Source organism: Mustelus asterias, chromosome 3 (assembly GCF_964213995.1).
Source record: "Mustelus asterias chromosome 3, sMusAst1.hap1.1, whole genome shotgun sequence".
In the NCBI taxonomy this organism is placed as follows: Eukaryota; Metazoa; Chordata; class Chondrichthyes; order Carcharhiniformes; family Triakidae; genus Mustelus; species Mustelus asterias.
The window spans coordinates 131,904,743-131,926,707 of NC_135803.1; the positions used below are offsets into that span (position 1 = coordinate 131,904,743).

The 21,965-nt window shown below is 44.2% G+C and overlaps 1 protein-coding gene across 2 annotated transcripts in view; it reads left to right on the plus strand.

Annotated features, from left to right (window-relative positions):
* The window catches only part of LOC144491597 (FYVE, RhoGEF and PH domain-containing protein 3-like), a 243,243-nt gene that overhangs the window by 167,679 nt on the left and 53,599 nt on the right, over positions 1–21,965 (plus strand). For both annotated transcript variants that reach the window (XM_078209631.1, XM_078209633.1), the window contains 2 exons: positions 15,494–15,583; positions 19,532–19,668. In XM_078209631.1, the coding sequence (XP_078065757.1) occupies positions 15,494–15,583; positions 19,532–19,668 (227 nt within the window). The remainder of the gene's footprint in view (positions 1–15,493; positions 15,584–19,531; positions 19,669–21,965) is intronic.

The window sequence follows — 21,965 nt, forward strand, 5'->3', positions numbered from 1 at the left end:
CAGCTGGGCATTTGAAACATGGGACCAGCTGTCTATAGGCAGAATCTTGTTGTCGTGTCGGGAGTCTCGCCTGCCAGCTGGAGAGCTGGCGAGAGACCCGTGCTGCCTCTTTTTAGGATGGCTCACTAAACTACATGCCAATCAGGTGGTGGTGGGACCACTTGCAGGGGAGTCTCCCTGGACTCAAGACCTCAGGGGCAAAATTCCACCGAGCAAGAGCCAGCAGCCAATCAAAGACTGGTTGCTCTTGCACTCAGTGCCAATGAGGAGGCCCTGGCTGCTGCCGGAAGGATACCTCATGGAGTCCCAGGATTGTGCAAGACCCCCAGGTAAGATGTCGTCAGGTGCTTCATGGGATGGGGTTCACAAGGGGAAGGGGGTCAGAAGCAAGGACAGGGATGTGGCTACCCCCCTTCCTAATGACCCCCCCCCCCCCCACCCCTCCGGATGTGACAAGCATCCCACAGTTTTTATCTGTCATACACACCACATGGCGACAGTCTCACCTGCAGCTGAGTTAATCCATGTGGCAGCAGATGAAGCCTTAAAGTGGCCATTAACTGGTCACGTAAAGGCCTCAATTCACAGCAGTAATGTCCACCATGGGCCTTCCCAGAACTTTATTCGGGCTGAGGCAGAAGGGCAGTAGGATTCCTGTACGCCACCAATCCTATGCGTGCCTTTTCTTCCTCTGAGATCACCACTACTGCCTGCTCATCTCTTCAATCCAATGAGATTAAAGGATTGAAAGAGAAACCAGAATGACAGAAATGGAAAAATAGTGAATTAGCCAAATCGGTTTCAAAATGGCAAGAGAGAGACAGAGAGATGGGAATAAAAAAGGAAAAAAGAGACTGAGACAAAGTTTTAAAAAGTTAATTTGAAATAATAATTTCAAAATCACTAACAATTTATCATCTGCAGGCGTGTGGCTCCACAATTGTTTCCTTTCTGGCAATGTAGGGATATAAACCTCATGAAAAAGTTTCCAACTTTTAATCAGCAATTAACTTGCAAATGCAGCAACTTCATGAGACTCGTGCGTTACCAATTTTTGCGAGGCTGACAGTGGAATGGTGCAAATTGTCCAGCGACTGGTGACTGTTTGCAATTCACGGCATGTGAATCAGAAGTTACTGGAGTATTCATACAGAAGAAAGATTGTCTGGGCAAAAAGCAGCAAAGCTCATTTGCAAACATCAAAACTTCCCATGCATCCGAAAGGTCAAACTCCCCAATAAACAGAAGCATTGCTCATAAGAAAACTGTAAGAAGTCTCACAACACCAGGTTAATGACCAACAGGTTTATTTGGAATCACGAGCTATTCCTTCATCAGGTGAGTAAGAAAACCAGCTGTGCCCAGATAGGAAATGGAAGCCCCTGTGTCCAGAAGTCAAATCACCTCTCACCCACCTCCTTTTCTCCTCCATTTCTCTGTCCTTTTCCTGAGCTGAAATTTGCAATTAGGAAAATTCAACTTTAGCCCTTTAAAGTTCCTGAACTGGTGCAGAATAAAATCCTCCGTAGGTCTAAGTCTATCGATCAAAGAGCTGCCTTTGAACTTGAGGTCTTTCACGTGGCTGGAGTTTGATCATTCATCTATTTATGGCTTTTTCTCATATTAAGCTGACAAGGTGATTTTCGAATACAGTCAGCTCTCGATGAATCTAATCCTGGTGGCAATTCACTTAATGGATTTAATGTCAGGAGAAGCAAAGCTTCTATAAAAAGCTTGGATCAACTGTTGTCCCTAGGTTGCGTGTTGGACATTTCTCTCTGTAGGGTGCTCTCCAAATGGGCTGATTTGTTAGTCCATAGTAATATAACTGCAAAATAGCTGATGGGTTATAGGTTGGGACGAGTGATGAATTGTATCATTTAATTCATTTTTATCTGTCCATCTTAATTGAATAATTGTGAATAAGGCTGGTGAACTGCAGACCGCTTTTTTGACTTTGGTATATTTCTTCCATGACTTCATCATTTGAGGTGTTTAAGAGTGGTTGGACTTGTTTAAGTTCCTTGCACTTTCTACTTTTCTGTTTAAACCCATGGCTGCAAAAAGAATCATAGAATTCCTACAGTGCAGAAGGAGGCCATTTGGCCAATCGAGTCTGCACCAATCCTCCGAAGAGCATCCCACCCAGGCCCATCCCCCTGCCCCATCCCCACAACCTGGGACATCCATCATAGTGCGGACCGGAGCATCCAGAGGAAACCCACACAGACACTGAGTGAACGTGCAAACTCCACACAGGCAGTCACTCATGGCCAGAAGCAAACCTGGGTCCCTGGCTCTGTGAAGCAGCAGTGCTAATCATGTGCTACCATGCTGCCCTTGGAGGGCTTAATAATCATAACAATGCAAGCTCCCATTTCTGGTCTCCAAGATCAGTTTTACAACTCGAAACCCAAAAGGGAAAAAGCTGGAAAATCTTAGCAGGTCTGGCAGCATCTGCGAGGAGAGAAAAGAGCTGACGGTTCAAGTCCAGATGACCCTTTGTCAAAGCTAAAAGGCAGAGAAAGTGGGAGATATTTATACTGCAGGGTGAGGGAATGAAAGATAAGTCATAGCCACAGAAACCAGGGGAAAAGACTGCTAATGGCTGTCCACAAAGAATAAAGGGTGTGAATGGGGGGGGGGGGGGGCGGAATTTAGAAAAGGGTAAGGGAAGGGGGATAAAGTAGGGGGAAAGAGTGGGGGGAAGAAAAATGCAGAAAGACAGTAAAGAAATAAAAGGTAGAGAACAGTAAAAAAAAAATAGGATGAAAACAAAGGGATCGAGGTGGGGTAGAGAAAATCATCGGAAGTTGTTGAATTCGATGTTGAGACCGGAAGGCTGTAAAGTGCCCAGCCGGAAGAGGAGATGCTGTTCCTCCAGTTTGCATTGAGCTTCATTGGAACATTGCAGCAGGCCAAGGACAGACATGGGAGCAGGATCGTGTGTTAAAATGGCAAGCAACCGGAAGGTCAGGGTCCTGATTGCGCACAGACCGAAAGTGCTCAGCAAAGCGATCACCCAGTCTACGCTTAGTCTCACCGATCTGGAGACCACATTGGGAGCAGCGAATGCAATAGACCAAATTGAAAGAGGTGCAAGTGAAACACCCCTTAGCCTGGAATGAATGTTTTGGACTTTGGATGGTGAGCATAGAAGCGGTAAAGGGACAGGTTTTACACCTTCTGCAATTGCATGGGAAGGTGCCATGAGTGATGGGAGAGGTGGTGGGTAAAGTGGAGTGAACTAGATTATCCCGGAGGGAACGGTCTCTGCGGAATGCTGATAGAGAGAGTGAAGAGTAGATGTGTTTGGTGGTGGCATCATGCTGGAGTTGGCGAAAATGGCGGAGCATTATGCTTTGCATGTGGAGGCTGGTGAGGTGAAATGTGAGAACAAGGGGGGCCCTATCCTTGTTCTGGGAGGGAGGGGAGGGGGTGAAGGTCATGGCGCAGGAGATGGACTGCACGCTGTTGAGGTCCCTGTCGACAACTGTAGATGGGAATCCATGGTTGAGGAAAAAGGAGCACATATTAGAAGCACCACTTTGGAAAGTGGCATCATTGGAACAAATGCAACGGAGGCGAAGGAGCTGAGAGAAAGGGATGGAGTCCTTACAGGATGTAGGGTGTGAAGAGCTGTAGTCCAGATAGCTGTGGGAGTCAGTGGGCTTGTAGTGGATATTGGTAGATAATCTATTGTCTGAAATGGAGACAGAAAGGTCAAGGAAGGGAAGGGAAGTGCCTGAGGTGGACCAGGTGAAGGCGATGGAGGGGTGGAAACTGGAAGCGAAGTTGATGAGTTTTTCGAGGTCTGGGTGAGAACATGAAGCGGCACCAAAATAGTCATTGATATACGGTAAAGGAGTTGTGGGAGGGGACCTGGGTAGACCTGGAACAAGGAATGTTCCACATATCCCATAAAAAGACAAGCGTAGCTAAGACCCATGCGGGTACCCATTGCTGCTACTTTGATTTGGAGAAAGTGGGATGAGCGAAAGGAGAAGTTGTTGAGAGATGGAACAAGTTCAGCCAGGCGGAGGAGAGTGGTGGTGGATGGGAATTGTTCAGGCATCTTTTCAAGAAAGAAGCGAAGAGCTCTCAGCCTGTCCTGGTGTGGGATGGGGGTGGAGAGAGATTGCACATCCTTGGTGAATAGGAGGCGGTTAGGGCCTGCGAACTGAAGCTGTCAATATGACGCAGGGCATCAGAGAAATCCTGGATGTAGGTGGGGAGGGAATGGACCAGGGGAGTGAGGATGGAGTCAAGATAGGAGGAAATAAGTTCAGTGGGGCAGGAGAATGCTGACACAATGGGCCTACCAGGACAGTCCTTTTTGTGGATTTTGGGAAGTAGGCTGAAGCGGGCTGTCCGGTGTTGGGAGACTGAGGTTGGAAGCTGTGGGGGGGGGGGGAAGGCATCCGGAGGAAATGATGTTGGTAACGGTGTTGGAGATGATGGCTTGATGTTCAGTGGTGTGGTCATGGTCCAGGGGAAGGTAGGAGGAAGTATCTGAGAGTTGGCGCTCAGCCTCTGTGAGGTGGAGGTCAGTATGCTAGACAACAGCACCCCCTTTGTTTTTTACAACTCTAAATCTGTGCAGCCGTTAATTGTGTTGGGACTGCAATATACAGGCTGAAATCCTTCAACAAGTCTTGTGTAATCAGAGCTGGCAGATTGCTGTTTTTCAAAATAACTTTTCAGTTGTTACTGCACTGAATTTGTAACTTTATCTGCAAGTCAACCGAACAAAAATTGTTGAAGGAGTCATTCATCACTTTGGCCACCTGTTTTGTTAGCAGTAGTTCAGTAGTACAGAGGCTTGCAGCACAGAGCAGTAGTACAGAGATTTGGAACAGGCAGAGTGCCTGGCGCACACAATCAGGGAGTTAGTTCCTCGTTTGGCACCCAAATTTAGATGGCTTGTTAATTTATCAAATGTTTTGGGTTTGCAGCTGCTGATCATAGTTTGAAGTGTTGAATTTTGTAAGACTTGCATCTACAGTTAGGTATTTCTGAACTACTTGATTGATTTGGGTGGCACAGTGGTTAGCACTGCTGCCTCACAGCGCCAGAGACCTGGGTTCAATTCCCATCTTGGGTAACTGTCTGTGTGGAGTCTGCACGTTCTCCCCATGCTGTTTGTAATATTTATTAATGATCTGGATGAGGGTATAGTTGGGTGGATTAGCAAATTTGCTGATGACACCAAAGTCGGTGGTGTGGTAGACAGTGAGGAAGGGTGTCGTAGTTTGCAGGAAGACTTAGACAGGTTGCAAAGTTGGGCCGAGAGGTGGCGGATGGAGTTTAATGCGGAGAAGTGTGAGGTAATTCACTTTGGTAGGAATAACAGATGTGTTGAGTATAGGGCTAACGGGAGGACTTTGAATAGTGTGGAGGAGCAGAGGGATCTAGGTGTATGTGTGCATAGATCCCTGAAAGTTGGGAATCAAGTAGATAAGGTTGTTAAGAAGGCATATGGTGTCTTGGCGTTTATTGGTAGGGGGATTGAATTTAGGAGTCGTAGCGTTATGTTGCAACTGTACACAACTCTGGTGCGGCCGCACTTGGAGTACTGTGTGCAGTTCTGGTCCCCACATTACAGGAAGGATGTGGAGGCTTTGGAGAGGGTGCAGAGGAGGTTTACCAGGATGTTGCCTGGTATGGAGGGGAGATCCTATGAGGAGAGGCTGAGGGATTTGGGATTGTTTTCGCTGGAAAGGCGGCGGCTAAGAGGGGATCTTATTGAAACATATAAGATGATTAGAGGTTTAGATAGGGTGGATAGTGATAGCCTTTTTCCTCTGATGGAGAAATCCAGCACGAGGGGGCATGGCTTTAAATTGAGGGGGGGTAGTTATAGAACCGATGTCAGGGGTAGGTTCTTTACCCAGAGGGTGGTGAGGGATTGGAATGCCCTGCCAGCATCAGTAGTAAATGCGCCTAGTTTGGGGGCGTTTAAGAGATCCGTAGATAGGTTCATGGACGAAAAGAAATTGGTTTAGGTTGGAGGGTCACAGTTTTTTTTTTAACTGGTCGGTGCAACATCGTGGGCCGAAGGGCCTGTTCTGCGCTGTAATGTTCTATGTTCTATGTTCTATGTCTGCGTGGGTTTCCTCCGAGTGCTCCGGTTTCTTCCCATAGTCTGAAAGACGTGCTGGTTAGGTGCATTGGCCATGCTAAATTCTCCCTCAGTGTACCCGAACAGGCACCGGAGTGTGGCGACTAGGGGATTTTCACAGTAACTTCATTGCAGTCTTAATGTAAGCACTTGTGACAATAATAAATAAACTTTGTGCTTCTGCATTGTAGTCTCCTGAATAATTATGGGGGACTAGTTCTGGTGGTCAGTCTAGAGCACACTTGAGAGCAGTGCTGAAGGAGCACTTCAATTACTTTTATTTAAAATCCCAATTTCCCAATGCTGGAAAATTCGTGAAGAAAGAACACCTCAGCAAAGATTGGATGATAGTTTTTTCCTCTGAGACTGAGGGAAAGAAACCGGGCCTAAATGGCCATGATGGCGGCAGTGGGAACTGGGCTTTTGCTGGTTGTCAAAGTGATTTAGCTGGCAGGGAGAAGTGGCAGCTTGCTGGAAGCAACTTAAAGAGGGGTGGAACAATTGTTGAAGAAAGCCTAAAGTGACATGGGTGGGACAAAGCAGAGTAGAGGTGCTGAGCATGGAGAGTGAGGAAGGCCTTAAATGGTTCAGAGGCAGCAGAGACAGTGATGAAGTGGGCACAAGGCCTTTACAAATGCAGACAAGAACTTGAAACAGGACTGCAACTCTGGGTTTACTGAGCCAGCCAAAATGCAGAACATAATTCTACTTCTGCATTCGAGGGTCTTAAAGTAAGTGACCTCAGACACGACTGTAATCTTCCAAAATTGCCTAGATTCTAGAAAGCAGCAAATATAACCCCACTATTCAAGAGGAAGGATATGGAAAGCAGGAAACTATCGGCCCGTTAGTCTAACATTTATTAGTCATTTTGAAAACGCTAAAATCCATTATTAGTGGTAATTGCAGGATATTTAGAAAATAATAATGCCATCAGGCAGGCTCAACATGGTTTTGCCAGAGGGAAATGGTGTTTGACAAATTTATTGCAGTTCTTTGAGGATGGATAGAAATGGTCCCATTGGTAAGACACTGCATGGGTTCATGAAAGATAGGTCATGTTTAACTAATCTAGTGGAATTCTTTGAGGACCTTATGAGAGCAGTGGACAGCGGGGAAATGGTGGATGTGGTGTATCTGGATTTCCAGAAGGCATTCGACAAAGTGCCGCACAAAAGGCTGCTGCATAAGATAAGGGTGCACGGCGGTACGGGTAATGTATTAGGATGGATAGAGGATTGGTTAACTAACAGAAAGCAAAGAGTGGGGGTAAATGGGTGTGTTTCTGGTTGGCGATCAGTGACTAGTGGTGTGCCTCAGGGATCAGCGTTGGGACCGCAATTGTTTATAATTTACATAGATGATTTGGAGTTGGGCCAAGTGTAGTCTGTCAAAATTCGCAGATGACACTAAGATGAGTGGCAGAGCAAAGTGTGCAGAGGACGCTGAAAGTCTGCAAAGGGATATAGATAGTCTAAGTAAGTGGGTGAGGGTCTGGCAGATGGAGTACAATGTTGGCAAATGTGAGGTCATCCATTTTGGTAGGAATAACAACAAAATGGACTATTATTTAAATGGTAAAAAATTACAGCATGCTGCTGTGCAGAGGAACCTGGGTGTCCTTGTGCAGGAATCATAAAAAGTTGTTTTGCAGGTGCAGCAGGGAATGAAGAAGGCAAATGGAATTTTGTCTTTCGTTGCTAGAGGGATGGAGTTTAAAAACAGGGAGGTTATGTTGCAGCTGTACAAGGTGCTAGTGAGGCCACACCTGGAGTATTGCATACAGTTTTGGTCTCCTTACTTGAGAAAGGATATACTGACACTGGAGGGGGTGCAGAGGAGATTCAGTAGATTGATTCCAGAGTTGAGAGGGTTGGCTTATGAGGAGATACTGCATAGACTGGAACTATACTCATTGAAATTTAGAAGGAGGAGGGGGGATCTTATAGAAGCAGATAAAATTATGAAGAGAACAGATAAGATAGAAGCAGGAAGTTGTTTCCACTAGCAGGTGAAACCAGAACTAGGGGGTATAGCCTCAAAAATAAGGGGGAGCAGATTTAAGACTGAGTTGAGGAGGAACTTCTTCACCCAAAGGGTTGTGAATCTGTGGAATTCCCTGCCCAGTGAAGCAGTTGAGGCTACCTCTTTGAATATTTTTAAGGCAAAGATAGATAGATTTTTGAACAGTAAAGGAAGTAAGGGTTATGGTGAGCGGGTGGGTAAATGGAGCTGAGTCCACAAAAAGGTCAGCCATGATCTTATTGAATGGCGGAGCAGGCTTGAGGGGCCAAATGGCCTATTCCTGCTCCTTGTTCTTATGCAACAATCAGGGTGAATAAAGGGGAACCACTAGATGTAGTATATTTGGATTTCCAAAAGGCATTTGATATGGTGCCGCATAAAAGGTTGCTGATGAAGCTAAGAGCTCATGGTATTGGGGTGATATATTAGCATGGATAGAGGATTGGTTAACTGGCACGAAAGTGTGCCAGAATAAATGGGTCATTTTCAGGTTGGCAAACTCTAACTAGTGGAGTTCTGCAGCTATTAATGTTAGGGTTTCAACTATTTACAATCTACATTAATGACTTGGATGAAGGGACTGACTAGCCAAATTTGTTGTTGATACAAAGATAAGTAGGAAAGCAAGTTGTGTGGATGCAAAGGGGTTCAAATAGGTTTAGTGAATGGGCAAACATTTGGCAGGTGGAGTATAATGTGGGAAAATGCGAGGTTGTCCTCTGACAGGAAGAATAGAAAAGCAGAATGTTACTTAAAAAGCGAGAGTGACTGCTGAATGCTGCTGTACAGAGGGATCTGGGTGTCCTTGTGCATGAATCACAATATTCACATGCAGACACAGCAAATTCAGAAGGCAATTGGAGAGTATGAAAGTAGGGAAATCTTGTTACAACTGTACAGGGTGTGGGGGAGACTGCAACTGGAGCACAGTGTACAGTTTTGGTCTCCTCACTTGAGAAAGACGTACTCGCGTTGGGAGCAATTCGGAGAAGGTTCGCTTTACTGGAGGGACTGACTGTATTGTAGTCAAATATGTTGTTGATACAAAGATAGCTGGAAAAGCAAGTTGTGAGGATGCCTCGTGGAAGGGTTGACTGATGAGGAAATGTTGAGCAAGTTGGGCCTACACTGTTTGGACTTTAGAAGAATGAGAGGTGATCTTACTGAAACATATATGATTCTGAGGGGGCTTGACAGGGTCGATGGTGAGAGAATGTTATCTCTCATGGGGCAATCTAGAATTAGGGAATAGAATCTAAAAAATAAGGGGCCTCCCATTTAAAATGGAAATGTGGAGGAATTTTTTTTCTGTGGGTTGTTGGTCCTTGGAATTCTCTTCCACAGAGAGCGGTGGAGGTTGGGTCATTGTACAGAGTTTTGATTGACTTGGGAATCGAGGCTTATGGAAGCAGGCAGGAAGCTGGATTAAAGTCACAGTCAAATCAGCCATGATCTCATTGAATGGTGGACCAGGCTTGATGGGCCAAATGGCCTACTCCTCCTTATACTAATGATCTTATGGTCTGGGTGTTTGCAATTTCCATGTAATAGCTGTATGTTGACATTCATATAGGAAATGAGATTATTACTGACAGGAAGTGTACATTATAAGCAAGTCATTGTTTGAGGAAAGTCTGCGGCATCTGTATACTAGTGCATTTGTTGCATTATCCCTGTAACATTGCTTAGAATTTGTAACTGATCGATTGATCACCGTTGTAGCAGATGTCTTGAGGGCAATTGGAGTTGGGCAATGAATGGAGCGATAGCCAGCGATACCCACACCCTTTGAATAGGTGTTTTTTAAAAGTTGATAGGACAATTAAGAAAGTGTTTGGGAAACTTGGTTTTATAAATAGGAACATAGAAACAATGGCATCTTGCAAATCTTTTACAAATCATGAGTTAGACCTCAGCTGGAATTCTATCTACAATTCAATCGCATTTTAGGAAGGGGGTTGAGGCTTTGGAGAGGGTTGAGAAGCTTTGGGGAGGATACAGAGGAGATTTACCATGTTGATGGCAGGGCTGAAGGATTTCAGTTTGATGAGGAGAAGCTGGGATTTTTTTTCCTGAGAGAAGCAAAGGTCAAGGAGAGACCAAATAAAGTATTCAACATTGAGAGATGTTGATAGAACAAGTAGGGAGGAACTCTTTCCTCTGACAAGTAGACCAGTAAGCAGAGATAAAAGCAAATTACTGCGGATGCCGAAATATGAAACAAAAACAGAAAATACTGGAAAATCTCAGCAGGTCTGACAGTATCTGTGGAGAGAGAATAGAGCCAACATTTCAAGTCTGGACGACCCTTCGTCAGAGCTGGTCATCCAGATTCAAAACGTTGGCTCTACTATCTCTGTCTCTGCAGATGCTGTCAGACCTGCTGAGATTTTCCAATAACCAAAGATAATGGATTTAAAACGTTTGGCAAAATCATAAGAGGAAAATGAAAATTGCAGACAGGGGGTTAATCAGGAACATACTATCATAGAATCCCTACAGTGAAGAAGAGGCCATTTGGCCCATCGAGTCTGCACCAACTCTGACAGATCATCTCACCCAGGTCCTATCCCCATACCCCACACATTTCCCATGGCTAATCCCTTTAGTCTACACATCTTGGAACACTAACAGGCAATTTAGCATGGCCAATCCACCTAACCTGCACATCTTTGGACCTGCAAGGGTAATTGGATCAGATCCTATAGAAACTTTAAAAAGACAAACTGTACATTTATTTGATGGGGGCTATTTAAAGTGTAATGGAGAAAAGGCTTGGATGTGGCACTACACTAGACAGCTCATTCCAAGAGCTGGCACAGAGAGGATGGGCCAAATGGACTCCTTCTATACTTTGATTCTGTGATTCAGCAATCAGCTTTGTTTCTGTGATTGTAGGACTGAACTCGAGTGTATCTCAAAGTTGGATCTGCTTATCATCACTTACGAATTAGTTACACAGCCATGTTAGTGTATCCTACTGTGAAATGTGAAAGAGGAAGTGAGTGAAGCAGCTAACTGAGCTGCTGGTGTTGTGGTGGTAAAACATCTGATAAAACACAGTCGTTTCTTATCTGCTCTTGTCATTATTAAGCTAACAGTATCACAAATATCCCCTTTAGGCTTGACTTAATCTTTTGCTGGGGAAAATAAGTGGCAGTCCATGATTGAACTTTATTTTGATTAATCATAGTCTGAATTATCTAAAACATGAAGGCTCAACTCACTCCTTTTAGTGAGCTAGTAGTGATTTTAGTCACCAGTGTAGTTTAGCCATGTCAACACGATATAGGACAACGTTGCAATAACAGAATGGCCCAGAGCTTCCTGACTGGATTGTCAGAGACCGGATGTGCGACCCAAGTTGTGAATCTAGACCCTGCCAAAGTCCCAATGTGCTGACTTCCATGGGAAGTTTGAACTTGCAATGGGCAATCTCCAACATCTCCAACTCTGAGCTAGTCAGAGGCTTTGCACAACTCTGTGGGACTCACCTGAATAAGTACCCAGGGAATATTAAACAGAGAAGTCAGAGTCTAGCTAACTAGCTCCTGGGTAATTACAAAATTGATTCCCCGTCCACCCCAATCACTCACTGACAACTCCCCTTCTGACTACCTCTCTCCCCAAGCCCCAACCTGACCTGACTGCCCCTTCCTGCCTGCTGTCTTACCTGCCTGCTACCTCCTGCCCTGCTGCCCGCCCACTTCTGCTGGTGACCTTTAAACTTGCCATATGGCAGCCACTGCTGCTAAAAAGGAGACATGAAATCTCTTCCCTCCCCAGTACTGCAGCACTACGATGGAACTCTCTGATCAATGCTGTGATCCGCATTTCTGGAGAAGCTGGCTCGGAAAACCTGGAAAAAAATGTGGAGTAAGGTCAAGGCGTGGAAATGTTCCAGCGGAGTGGCAATTCGATGATGATTGCCACTTTGCAGAAAATCTGAGCCAGTTTCTCTGTGAGTTCTGGTCTGGACCTCTGTAAAATGACAATCATCTTGGATTACCATTCCGCCAAAACTTTTCCACACCGTGATCCTGCGTCACATTTCCTGCTGGGTCTTCCAAGCCGGCTTTTCCAGGAATGAGAGCATGGAGTCCATCAGAGAGCTCCATTGCAGTGCTTTAGTATTGAGGGAAGTCGGGCCGCCCACCTTTTTATGGCACTAGTGGTCATAGAGCAAGTAGAAAGGTCCAGTCCCAATGTTAATGAATGGATGAATGTTCATGAGTAGGTGAGTGGTTGAATGAACAAAGAACAAAGAAAATTACAGCACAGGAACAGGCCCTTCGGCCCTCCAAGCCTGCACCGACCTTGCTGCCCGACTTAACTAAAACCTCCGACCCTTCCGGGAACCATATCCCTCTATTCTCATCCTATTCATATATTTGTCCAGACGCCCCTTAAAAGTCACTACCGTATCTGCTTCCACTACCTCACCCGGCAATGAGTTCCAGGCACCCACTACTCTCTGTGTAAAAAAAATCTCCCTTGTATATCTCTTTTAAACCTGTGCCCCCTAGTAATTGACTCTTCCACCCTGGGAAAAAGCTTCTGACTATCCACTCTGTCCATGCCTCTGATAATCTTGTAGACTTCTATCAGATCGCCCCTCAACCTCCGTCGCTCCAGTGAGAACAAACCAAGTTTCTCCAACCTCTCCTCATAGCTAATGCCCGCCATACCAGGTAACATCCTGGTAAATCTTTTCTGTACCCTCTCCAAAGCCTCCACATTCTTCTGGTAGTGTGGTGATCAGAATTGAACACTATATTCCAATTGGGGCCTAACTAAGGTTCTATAAAGCTGCAACATGACTTGCCAATTTTTAAACTCTCCCGGCCAATGAAGGCAAGCATGCCATGTGCCTACTTGACTACCTTCTCCACCTGCATTGCCACTTTCAGTGACCTGTGTACCTGTACACCCAGATCCCTTTGCCTATCAATACTCTTAAGGGTTCTGCCATTTACTGTATATTTCCTATCTGTATTAGACCTTCCAAATGCATTACCTCACATTTGTCCAGATTAAACTCCATCTGCCATCTCTCCACCCAAGTCTCCAACCGATCTATATCCTGCTGTATCCTCTGATGGTCTTCATCGCTATCCGCAAATCCACCAACCTTTGTGTCGTCTGCAAACTTACTAATCAAACCAGTTACATTTTCCTCCAAATCATTTATATATATATTACAAATAGCGATGGTCCCAGCACTGATCCCTGAGGAACGCCACTTGTCACAGCCCTCCATTCAGAAATGCACCCTTCCACTGCTACCCTCTGTCTTCTTTGACTGAGCCAGTTTTGTATCCATCTTGCCAGCTCACCTCTGATCCCATGCGACTTCACCTTCTGCACCAGTCTGCCATGAGGGACCTTGTCAAAGGCCTTACTGAAGTCCATGTAGACAACATCCACTGCCCTACCCTCATCAATCATCTTCATCACTTCCTCGAAAAACTCGATCAAATTTGTGAAACACGACCTCCCTTTCACAAAACCATGTTGCCCCTCACTAATACGTCCACTTATTTCCAAGTGGGAATTAATCCTGTCTCGAAGAATCCTCTCCAATAATTTCCCTACCACTGATGTCAGGCTCACCGGCCTGTAATTACCTGGATTATCCTTGCTACCCTTCTTAAACAAAGGAACAACATTGGCTATTCTCCAATCCTCTGGAACCTCCCCTGTAGCCAGTGAGGATACAAAGATTTCTCTCAAGGCCTCAGCAATTTCCTCCCTTGCCTCTCTCAGTATTCTGGAGTATATCCCATCTGGCCCTGGGGACTTGTCTACCTTAATGTTTCTCAAGAACCCCAATACCACCTCCTTTTTGATCTCAACATGACTCAAACTATCTACACATCCTTTCCCAGACTCATCATCCACCAAGTCCTTCTCTTTGGTGAATACTGACGCAAAATACTCATTTAATACCTCGCCCATTTCCTCTGCTCCACGCATAGATTCCCTCCCTTGTCCTTGAGTGGGCCAACCCTCTCCCTGGCTACCCTCTTGCTCTTTATATATGTATAAAAAACCTTGAGATTTTCCTTAATCCTGCTGACTAATGCTTTTTCATGACCCCTTTTAGCCCTCCTTACTCCTTGCTTAAGTTTCTTTCTACTTGTATTCCACACTTGCTTCGTGTGTTCCCAGCCTCCTAGCTTTGACAAATGCTTCCTTTTTCTCTTTGACTAGGCTCACAATATCTCTCGTAGAGTGGATGAAGTAAGTGGGTCGGCTGGGTGATTATAGGGTGAGTTAGCATTGGGTGGATGAGGTGGGTGTACTCGGGGTAAGGGGGATTTGGGTGGGGTGGTCAATGCGAGTGACTGGAGGTGGTCAGCTCTGTAGTTGTATGGGAGATAGACAGACGAGGATTTTTATGTCTAACATTTCCTGGGTAACTGTACAGTTAAATCCCACAAAACTGTCCAAAATCTCTGACTCTCTAGCCCAGAATCAGAAACATTTGGAATCCAAAGTTCAGATTTCCTGGGCATTTCCCATGGAGGTCAGACCTTCAACACTTCAGGGTCTCAACGTGCATCTTGGGTTGTACGTCCAGTCCCCGATGATTCAGAGACCGGAAGATCTGGGCTATTATTTTTACACAATCCCATGCTAACAGAAATTTGTGTTTGGATAACTTGCTATGTGCCATTGAAAGACATCTGGGACAATTTCACCCTCTGAGCATGTAATGACATGGCTTAGGCATTGATCCAGAAACATGGCCATGTGTTCGGAACCAACAGGTAGATTGTAAGACAGGGGCAAGTGTGCACATGGGACAAAGAGGAGGAAATTTACCTCTAGCAGTTGACGGGAAGTGAACTTCACCCAGTTCAAAGGATGCTGATTAGGATCATAGCTGATGTACAGGATAGACTGGGGCTTTACTTAGCTTATGGGACAAAGTAAAGCAGAACTGGGACATGAAGCATGGAACGAAAAGTGGAGAACATGGTCTGAGGGCTAGAACTTACTTTGATAGAGAAAAAGTAATGTTTGGGCTTCAACTCTACTTTGTGTTGACTTCTCCTCAATATCAGACTCGGTAACTCCTGAAATCCTTTACGCATAACATATTCAGTGTTCAATATTTAAATAATTGTGATTTGAGAGAGAAGGTTCCCAACTATAATGCGTACTTAATACTGAAGCTGATGATACTAAGGTTTTCTGACTTCCATCCAGTGAAGTGCTGCAGTAATTGATTTTTCCAAATTTGTTTGTGTTTTGCATATTTCACTTTATGGCTACTATAATCAGAGAATATATTTCGCAAATTGAAATTGTGAATTTGATATTTACATTTCTTTCTACCAGTGCACAGAGCCAGAGAAGTTATTCAAAATTGCAAATGAACTTCTGCTCACAGAAGAGGCCTACGTGAAAAGGCTTCACCTCCTGGATCAGGTAATGCAAAACATTCACTGGATTCCGCTTGCAGTAAAATATGCTTTCAGGTATTTAGGTGTTTGTTGCTTTGAGATGATTTTGGACTCTTAACATAAACTTAAGATTTATTAAAGGTCGTATCTGAATTTTATACATGTTTTTTTTTAAGTTTCATTTTGCCACAAGGGGATTCAGACAGGCTGAGTGGGCAAGAACATTGGCAGATGGAATATAATGTGGAAAAATGTGAAGTTAGCCACTACGGCAGGAAAAACAGAAATGCAGAGTATCTCTTAAATGTGGAGCAATTGAGAAGTGTTGACGTCCAAAGGAATGTGGGTGTTCTTGTTCAGGTGCATTGCAAGGCAATTAGGAGGGTCAATAGTAAAGTTAGATTTTATTGCAAGGGAATTTGAGTGCAGGAGTAAAGAAGTCTCGATGCAGTTGTATAGAGCCTTGGTGAGTCCACACCTGAAGGATTGGTCTCCTTACCTAAGGAAGGATATACTTGTCTTGAGGTTGTGTGCAACAAAGTTCACCAGACTAATCCCTGGGATGTAGCGATTATCCTATGAGGAGATTGAGGAGACTGGGCCTGTATTCTCTAGAGTTTAGAAGAATGAGAGGTGACCTCATTGAGCCCTGTAGGAATTTTGTAAGCTCAACAGGTTATACGCAGGAAGGATGTTCCTCCTGGTTTGGGGTCTGGAACCAGGGGAAAGTCTCAGAATAAGAGGTAGCTCATTTTAGGATTGAGAGGAGGAGGAATTTCTTCAGTCAGACTCCAGAAAGTGGTAAAGTTTTGGATTTTTCTACCCCAGAGGGCTGTGGAGACTCAGTCATTGAGCATGTTCAAAGCAGATGTCAAACAATTTCTGCATATCAGTGACATTGAGGAATATGGAGAGAGTGTGGTATCATTCAAGGTCTAGTTGAATGGCAGAGCAGGCTAGAGGGGCTGAATGACCTACTTGTGTTCCTATGATTCTGTGTACAAAGAGTTTGTCAACATAATAGGAAATAGCTGAAACAGGTCACAAAAGTCTTTAATACTTTGAAAAAGCAGAGAAAGATGCTCTGAAGCTCTCGGAGATGGAAGAGCACAGACAGATGTGACTTGAAGGTTAGCCGTGTAGTTTTTCTGCAGGCTGGTTGGTTTATGAAGTATTTCAGATCCGAGTCCTGTTCTTGTGATTGCCACAGTTCTAAAATTACAAGAGAATATATTTTAATTAAATAGTGAGATTAATGCTGTATTTGGCACAATTATGACTAATTTTTAAGCCTTTTAATCTTAGAACTCTGCATAAACTAAATAATCTTGAACTGAATCTGTCATTCTTTTAAGACAGTCTGTTTGTAGCTTTCCCCTAAAGCATTTATGATTAATAGAGAATAATCTGAGGGATTTGTGTCAATGCAATTCTGTCTGCATATGTGAATGCACAGGCACAACTCACCTCTAACTCTTCGCTATTCATGTGCCTCTGAAATTAATGGATGAATTTCCAATAAATTGAAGGGCGGGACAAGGCCATCAAAGCTGCCAGTCACCTTCACAGCTAAACGGGTTTTTCCTTCTTCACAATCATATAATCTCCTGGGAGAGGCAAAATAACATTTAAAAACAAAAGCCCAGAGCAAACGAGGTTAAAAATACACCAGAAATTTCCTCTCTGACATTTTTAGTCAGTCAAATCCAGTCCACTTGATCACCCAAACCTAGTGGGCGATTCTCCGATCCCACTGCGCTGCTTTTGTGGTGCAGCGACCAGGAGACTCAAGTGGAGGCCGTTTCGTGGGCTCCCCGCTGGGCACCACGGTGAGTCTCCGGCAGCCGGATTTCCGGTGCCATCTGCTCCGTGCCGATTTCTCGATGCAGTTGGCATAATTTATGCAAATCCTCATTTTAATGTATTTTACATCTGAAATGTCCGGGCCGGCTAGTGTTTCTCCCCCCTCATCCACTCCTGCCAGGAGTGTTTCACTCCAGCGGGGTTTACAACAGCTCCCAGCTGAACCCCGCTGGAGTGAAGAGGGCCCATCGAGGCCCCCCAGGAGGTTGGGGGTGATGGGATGCCCCCGGGCATTGCCAGCTTGGCAGTGCCAACCTGGGGCCCCCTGGCACTGCTCATGGAGCAAAGTGCCAATGCCTAGGGGACACCTTGGCACTGCCTACCGGGCATCGCCAAGGGGGTAGGATCTAATGTGGGTGGGGCCTCTGGGGGGGGCAATCGGTGGGTGTAGGGGATCCTGCTGCCAGTCTGTACTTGGGCTGAATGACAGTGGGAGGGAGGCCAATGATCAGGGCTGACATCAGGGTGGGTGGCGGGGGTTGGGGCTGCGGGGGTGGGGTCGGAGCTGCAAGGGTGGGTGGGGGGATTGGGAGATCAGGGGGGGTTCGGGGGGAGAGATTGAGGTGGGACGGGGTGCTGGGATGTCGAGGCTGGCCTGGACACGTCCAGTGGGGTGGGGGGGCACAGCGATTGGGAAGTGTTTGGGGGGGGGATCTGTGTGCCAGCGATGCAGGGGTGGCATCGTGCAATGTGCCAGTCTCAGTGCTGACAGATTGACACATGCGCAGTGGCCCGCCCAGTACTGTGCTGCCAGCCTCTCCAGCATAAAGAGGCTCCGCCCACAGTTTTTTCACGCAAGTCACGCTAATGCACTCTGCAGTGCACAGACTGTGGGAGGTTCATTTTGAAACGCCCGCTGGAAAAAAATCAGTGAGATTTACTCCAGTTTTCACGCGGATAAGACACTTATTTAGTGTTCCTTATTAAATCCTATTTTATTCTGTTTAGAACATCGAATTAAACTTTTCACATTGACATGAGTTGTTTAGTTTTTATCTTTGCAGACATCTCTCTCGCAAACTTGAGTAATCTGTATCAATCAACTGCCTTTCATTTGTCTGAAGCTAATTAGCATGACTAATTAAAACCAATCTTAATTCTATGACTGAATTATACAAACGACGCAATCAGGTTGCAACAGCCAATCTGTGGGAATAATGGACTCTTTCAAATCAGCTCAACAAGCTCCAAATGCAGAATGGTTGGTCTGGCAATGACGTGGACAGGGGATTTGAAAATTTACTAATCTATGGAGTTCAGTTGTCTGTGCAAAGCTCTTATTGACGCTGCCATCCTTCTCGATTTACGTTTCCACCATTTGCTTTGAGCTTGATCGCTCTTTATTTTATTTGTCGCCTTCCTCTCACACTGCTGGGAGCAGGTGTGTTACCGGACCCCTGGTTCTGACATCTTTTGGGAAGGAGTGCAGTGTGGGGCTGGATTTGCCTGTTGGCTATTAGAAGTGTATATATATATATATCAATATAAGTAACTGTGCTGTAAGTAGTGCACTCCATTGTTACATTTGTATCAAATTTGAAGATGCATTGCTGAGAGTTTTGCGTTGTAAATGTTACAGTGCTTGAAACGTTATTGAGCATTCCATCTTAAAGCTGTCATGGGAGTCAGGAGTTCAGTGTTTATAAAAGCAAGCCCTTTGCCCATTGAGTCTGTAAAATTGGCTGTGAATTTCATACTCTACTGCACACGTCTCCAATTAAAGCGGCATGCCAGCATGGTTCCTCATCATTTTCTATTTGTCATCCTTTATAAGTTCAATGGAGATAGATGTCAAGAGTCTGTGGTTGGACAAATCTCCACATGTGTACTGCGCGGCTAAAATGCCTGGGGAATATTTAATTAAAATCAATAATTTATCAAAAGTGTTTCCAAGACCACGTGCTAAGGTAAATAGATTTAGATTGAGTGACCTGAGAAATCTCTTTTATTTGCCTGTGGCAACAGAAATGATGGCCTTTCTGATAAAGTCTGCTTCAGTGTTTTGTACCAGAATTTGTAAACTATTCTCTGTTGGACAAAATGATCGATTTCCATCTGTTCTAGTCCACGCATATCATTACATCAGTTGTTGTAACTGTCCTTTATTTAGGTGTTTTGTGCTAAATTAAATGAAGCTGGCATTCCACAAGATGTGATTACTGGGATCTTCTCAAACATCTCCTCGATCTATTGCTTTCATGGGAAATTTCTGTTACCAGGGTTAAAGACAAGAATTACACAAGAATGGTGAGTAAAGGAAATGAGCTTATACATGTGTGAAATCAAAACCGCAGCCAAGTTGGAAACATGTTGCTTGTGATTAAGGGCAAGGCAATGGCCCAGTGATATTATCGCTAGACTATTGATCCAGAAGTTCAGCCAATGTTCTGGGAACCCGGGTTCAAATTCTGCCACGGTAAATGGTGGAAGTTGAATTCAATTTTAAAAATCTGGAATTACGAATCTACAGATGTCCATGAAACCATTGTCAATTGTCGAAAAAACCCATCTGGTTCTCTAATGTCCTTTAGGGAAGGCAATCTGCTGTCTTTACCTGGTCTGGCCTATGTAGGCTGGTGTTGTTAAACTTCTTACTGTGTTGACTCCAAAGCCACAGCAATGTGGTTGACTCTCAACTGCCCTCTGAAATGGCCTCTCAAGCCACTCAGTTCAAGTCCGACTAGGGATGGGCAATAAATGCTGGCCAGCCAGCAATACCCATGTCCCACAAATGAATAAAAAAAAAATTTCAAATGCCTCATTTTTATGTTCAACTCCAGTATGTGAGAAGAAAGAATTGCACATTTTCTGAAGTGGAGTCTTTTTTTAAAAGAACGTTATTGTCAGGGCAAAGTAATGTTTTGTGCTATATCAGACCTATATATAATATACTTATGTGTGTATGTATGTATATATAAAAATGCAGATAAAATCTACATATAAAAAACATACAAACCCAAATAATATAAAAAGAAATATATAGAGAAATTCTTTAACTAGATTTTAAGATGTAATGCAGTCCACATGATCAAATAGGATGACGTGGTTATGTATCAATGAAGAACTTGCAAAAAGGGAGGAAGTTATTTGCGGATCAACAGTAAATGTCCACTGGGTATTAAAAGAGATAAACTGAAAATTATTTCCAAGTCCTGCAGGGACAAGAGGTCATGGATTAGGGATAAATCAGAACTATAATAAAAAAGGACATTTCTTCGGGTAATAACTCGTTGCAGAATTTGGTCATTATTTTGATATTTGCCAATTTATTTTATGCTTCAAAAATCCTTTCAGTTGCTTTAGCCAGTAAAAACTTAGGCCCTTGCATACTATCTGCCTATGTGAAGTGTTCAGTCTACCACATGAGATTATATCTAACCCAGTATGTACGCCAGTTGTGTTAATCATAGACACTTGCACGCAAGAGGTCATTTGGCCCATCTTGCCTGTACTAGCTCATTGAATGAGCTGTCCTATTTGGTCCCACACCCCAGCCTTTTTCTCGTAACCCTGCCATTTAGTCCCTTTCAATTCCATGTTCAGTTGCCTTATGAACACTGCATTGGAATCTTGTTTCCACTATTCATTCAGGTAATGCATTCCACATCTTAAAAACAATTCTCATTTCTCTGCTAGTAACCTGTGACCTCTGATTTTTGCCCCATTGGATGGAGTTCCCCCTCCTTGCTCTGTCAAAACCTCTTATAATTTTGATTGTCTGTATATTAGGTTTCCTCTTAACATTCTTCACTGTAAGGAGAAAAATTCCATCATCTCTTTTATGTCGGGGCATTGTGTTTTTGAACAGCTCACCAAGATTGGACATATAATTTGGGCAAGCACCTTGTGTGATAATAGATACAATCTGAGGGACCATTCTCCTGATGAGACACTAAACAAGATCCTATTTGTTCAGGAAGATATTTAAAATCTGCAGTACTCTTTCATATTATTAAACTAGAAAGAGTTCAGAAAAGATTTACCAGGATGATACCAGGACTTGATAGTTTGAGTTATAAGGAGAAGCTGGATAGACTGGGACTTTTTTCCTTGGAGTGTAGGAGGCTTAGGGGTGATCTTATAGAGGTCTACAAAATAGAGAGGCATAGATAGGTAGATAGTCAACATCTTTTCCCAAGGTAAAGGTAGGGGAGTCTAAAACTAGAGGGCATAGGTTTAAGGTGAGAGGGGAGAGATACAGAAGGATCCAGAGGGGCATTTTTTTCACTGACGGTGGTGAGTGTCTGGAACAAGCTGCCAGAGGTAGTAGTAGAGACGGGTATAATTTTGTCTTTTGAAAAGTATTTAGACAGTTACATGGGTAAGATGGATATAGAGGGATATGGGCCAAATGTGTGCAATTTAACCTTTGTGGTTAAAAAAAATGGGTGGCATGGACAAGTTGGGCCGAAAGGCCTGTTTCCATGCTGTAAATCTCTATGACTCTATGAGGGTTCCTCCTGATGTTCTAACCAAAAGTTTTCCTTCCATGATCCCACCAAAACAAACAGATTAAATGAACTGTTTAAGTACATTACCTGGCT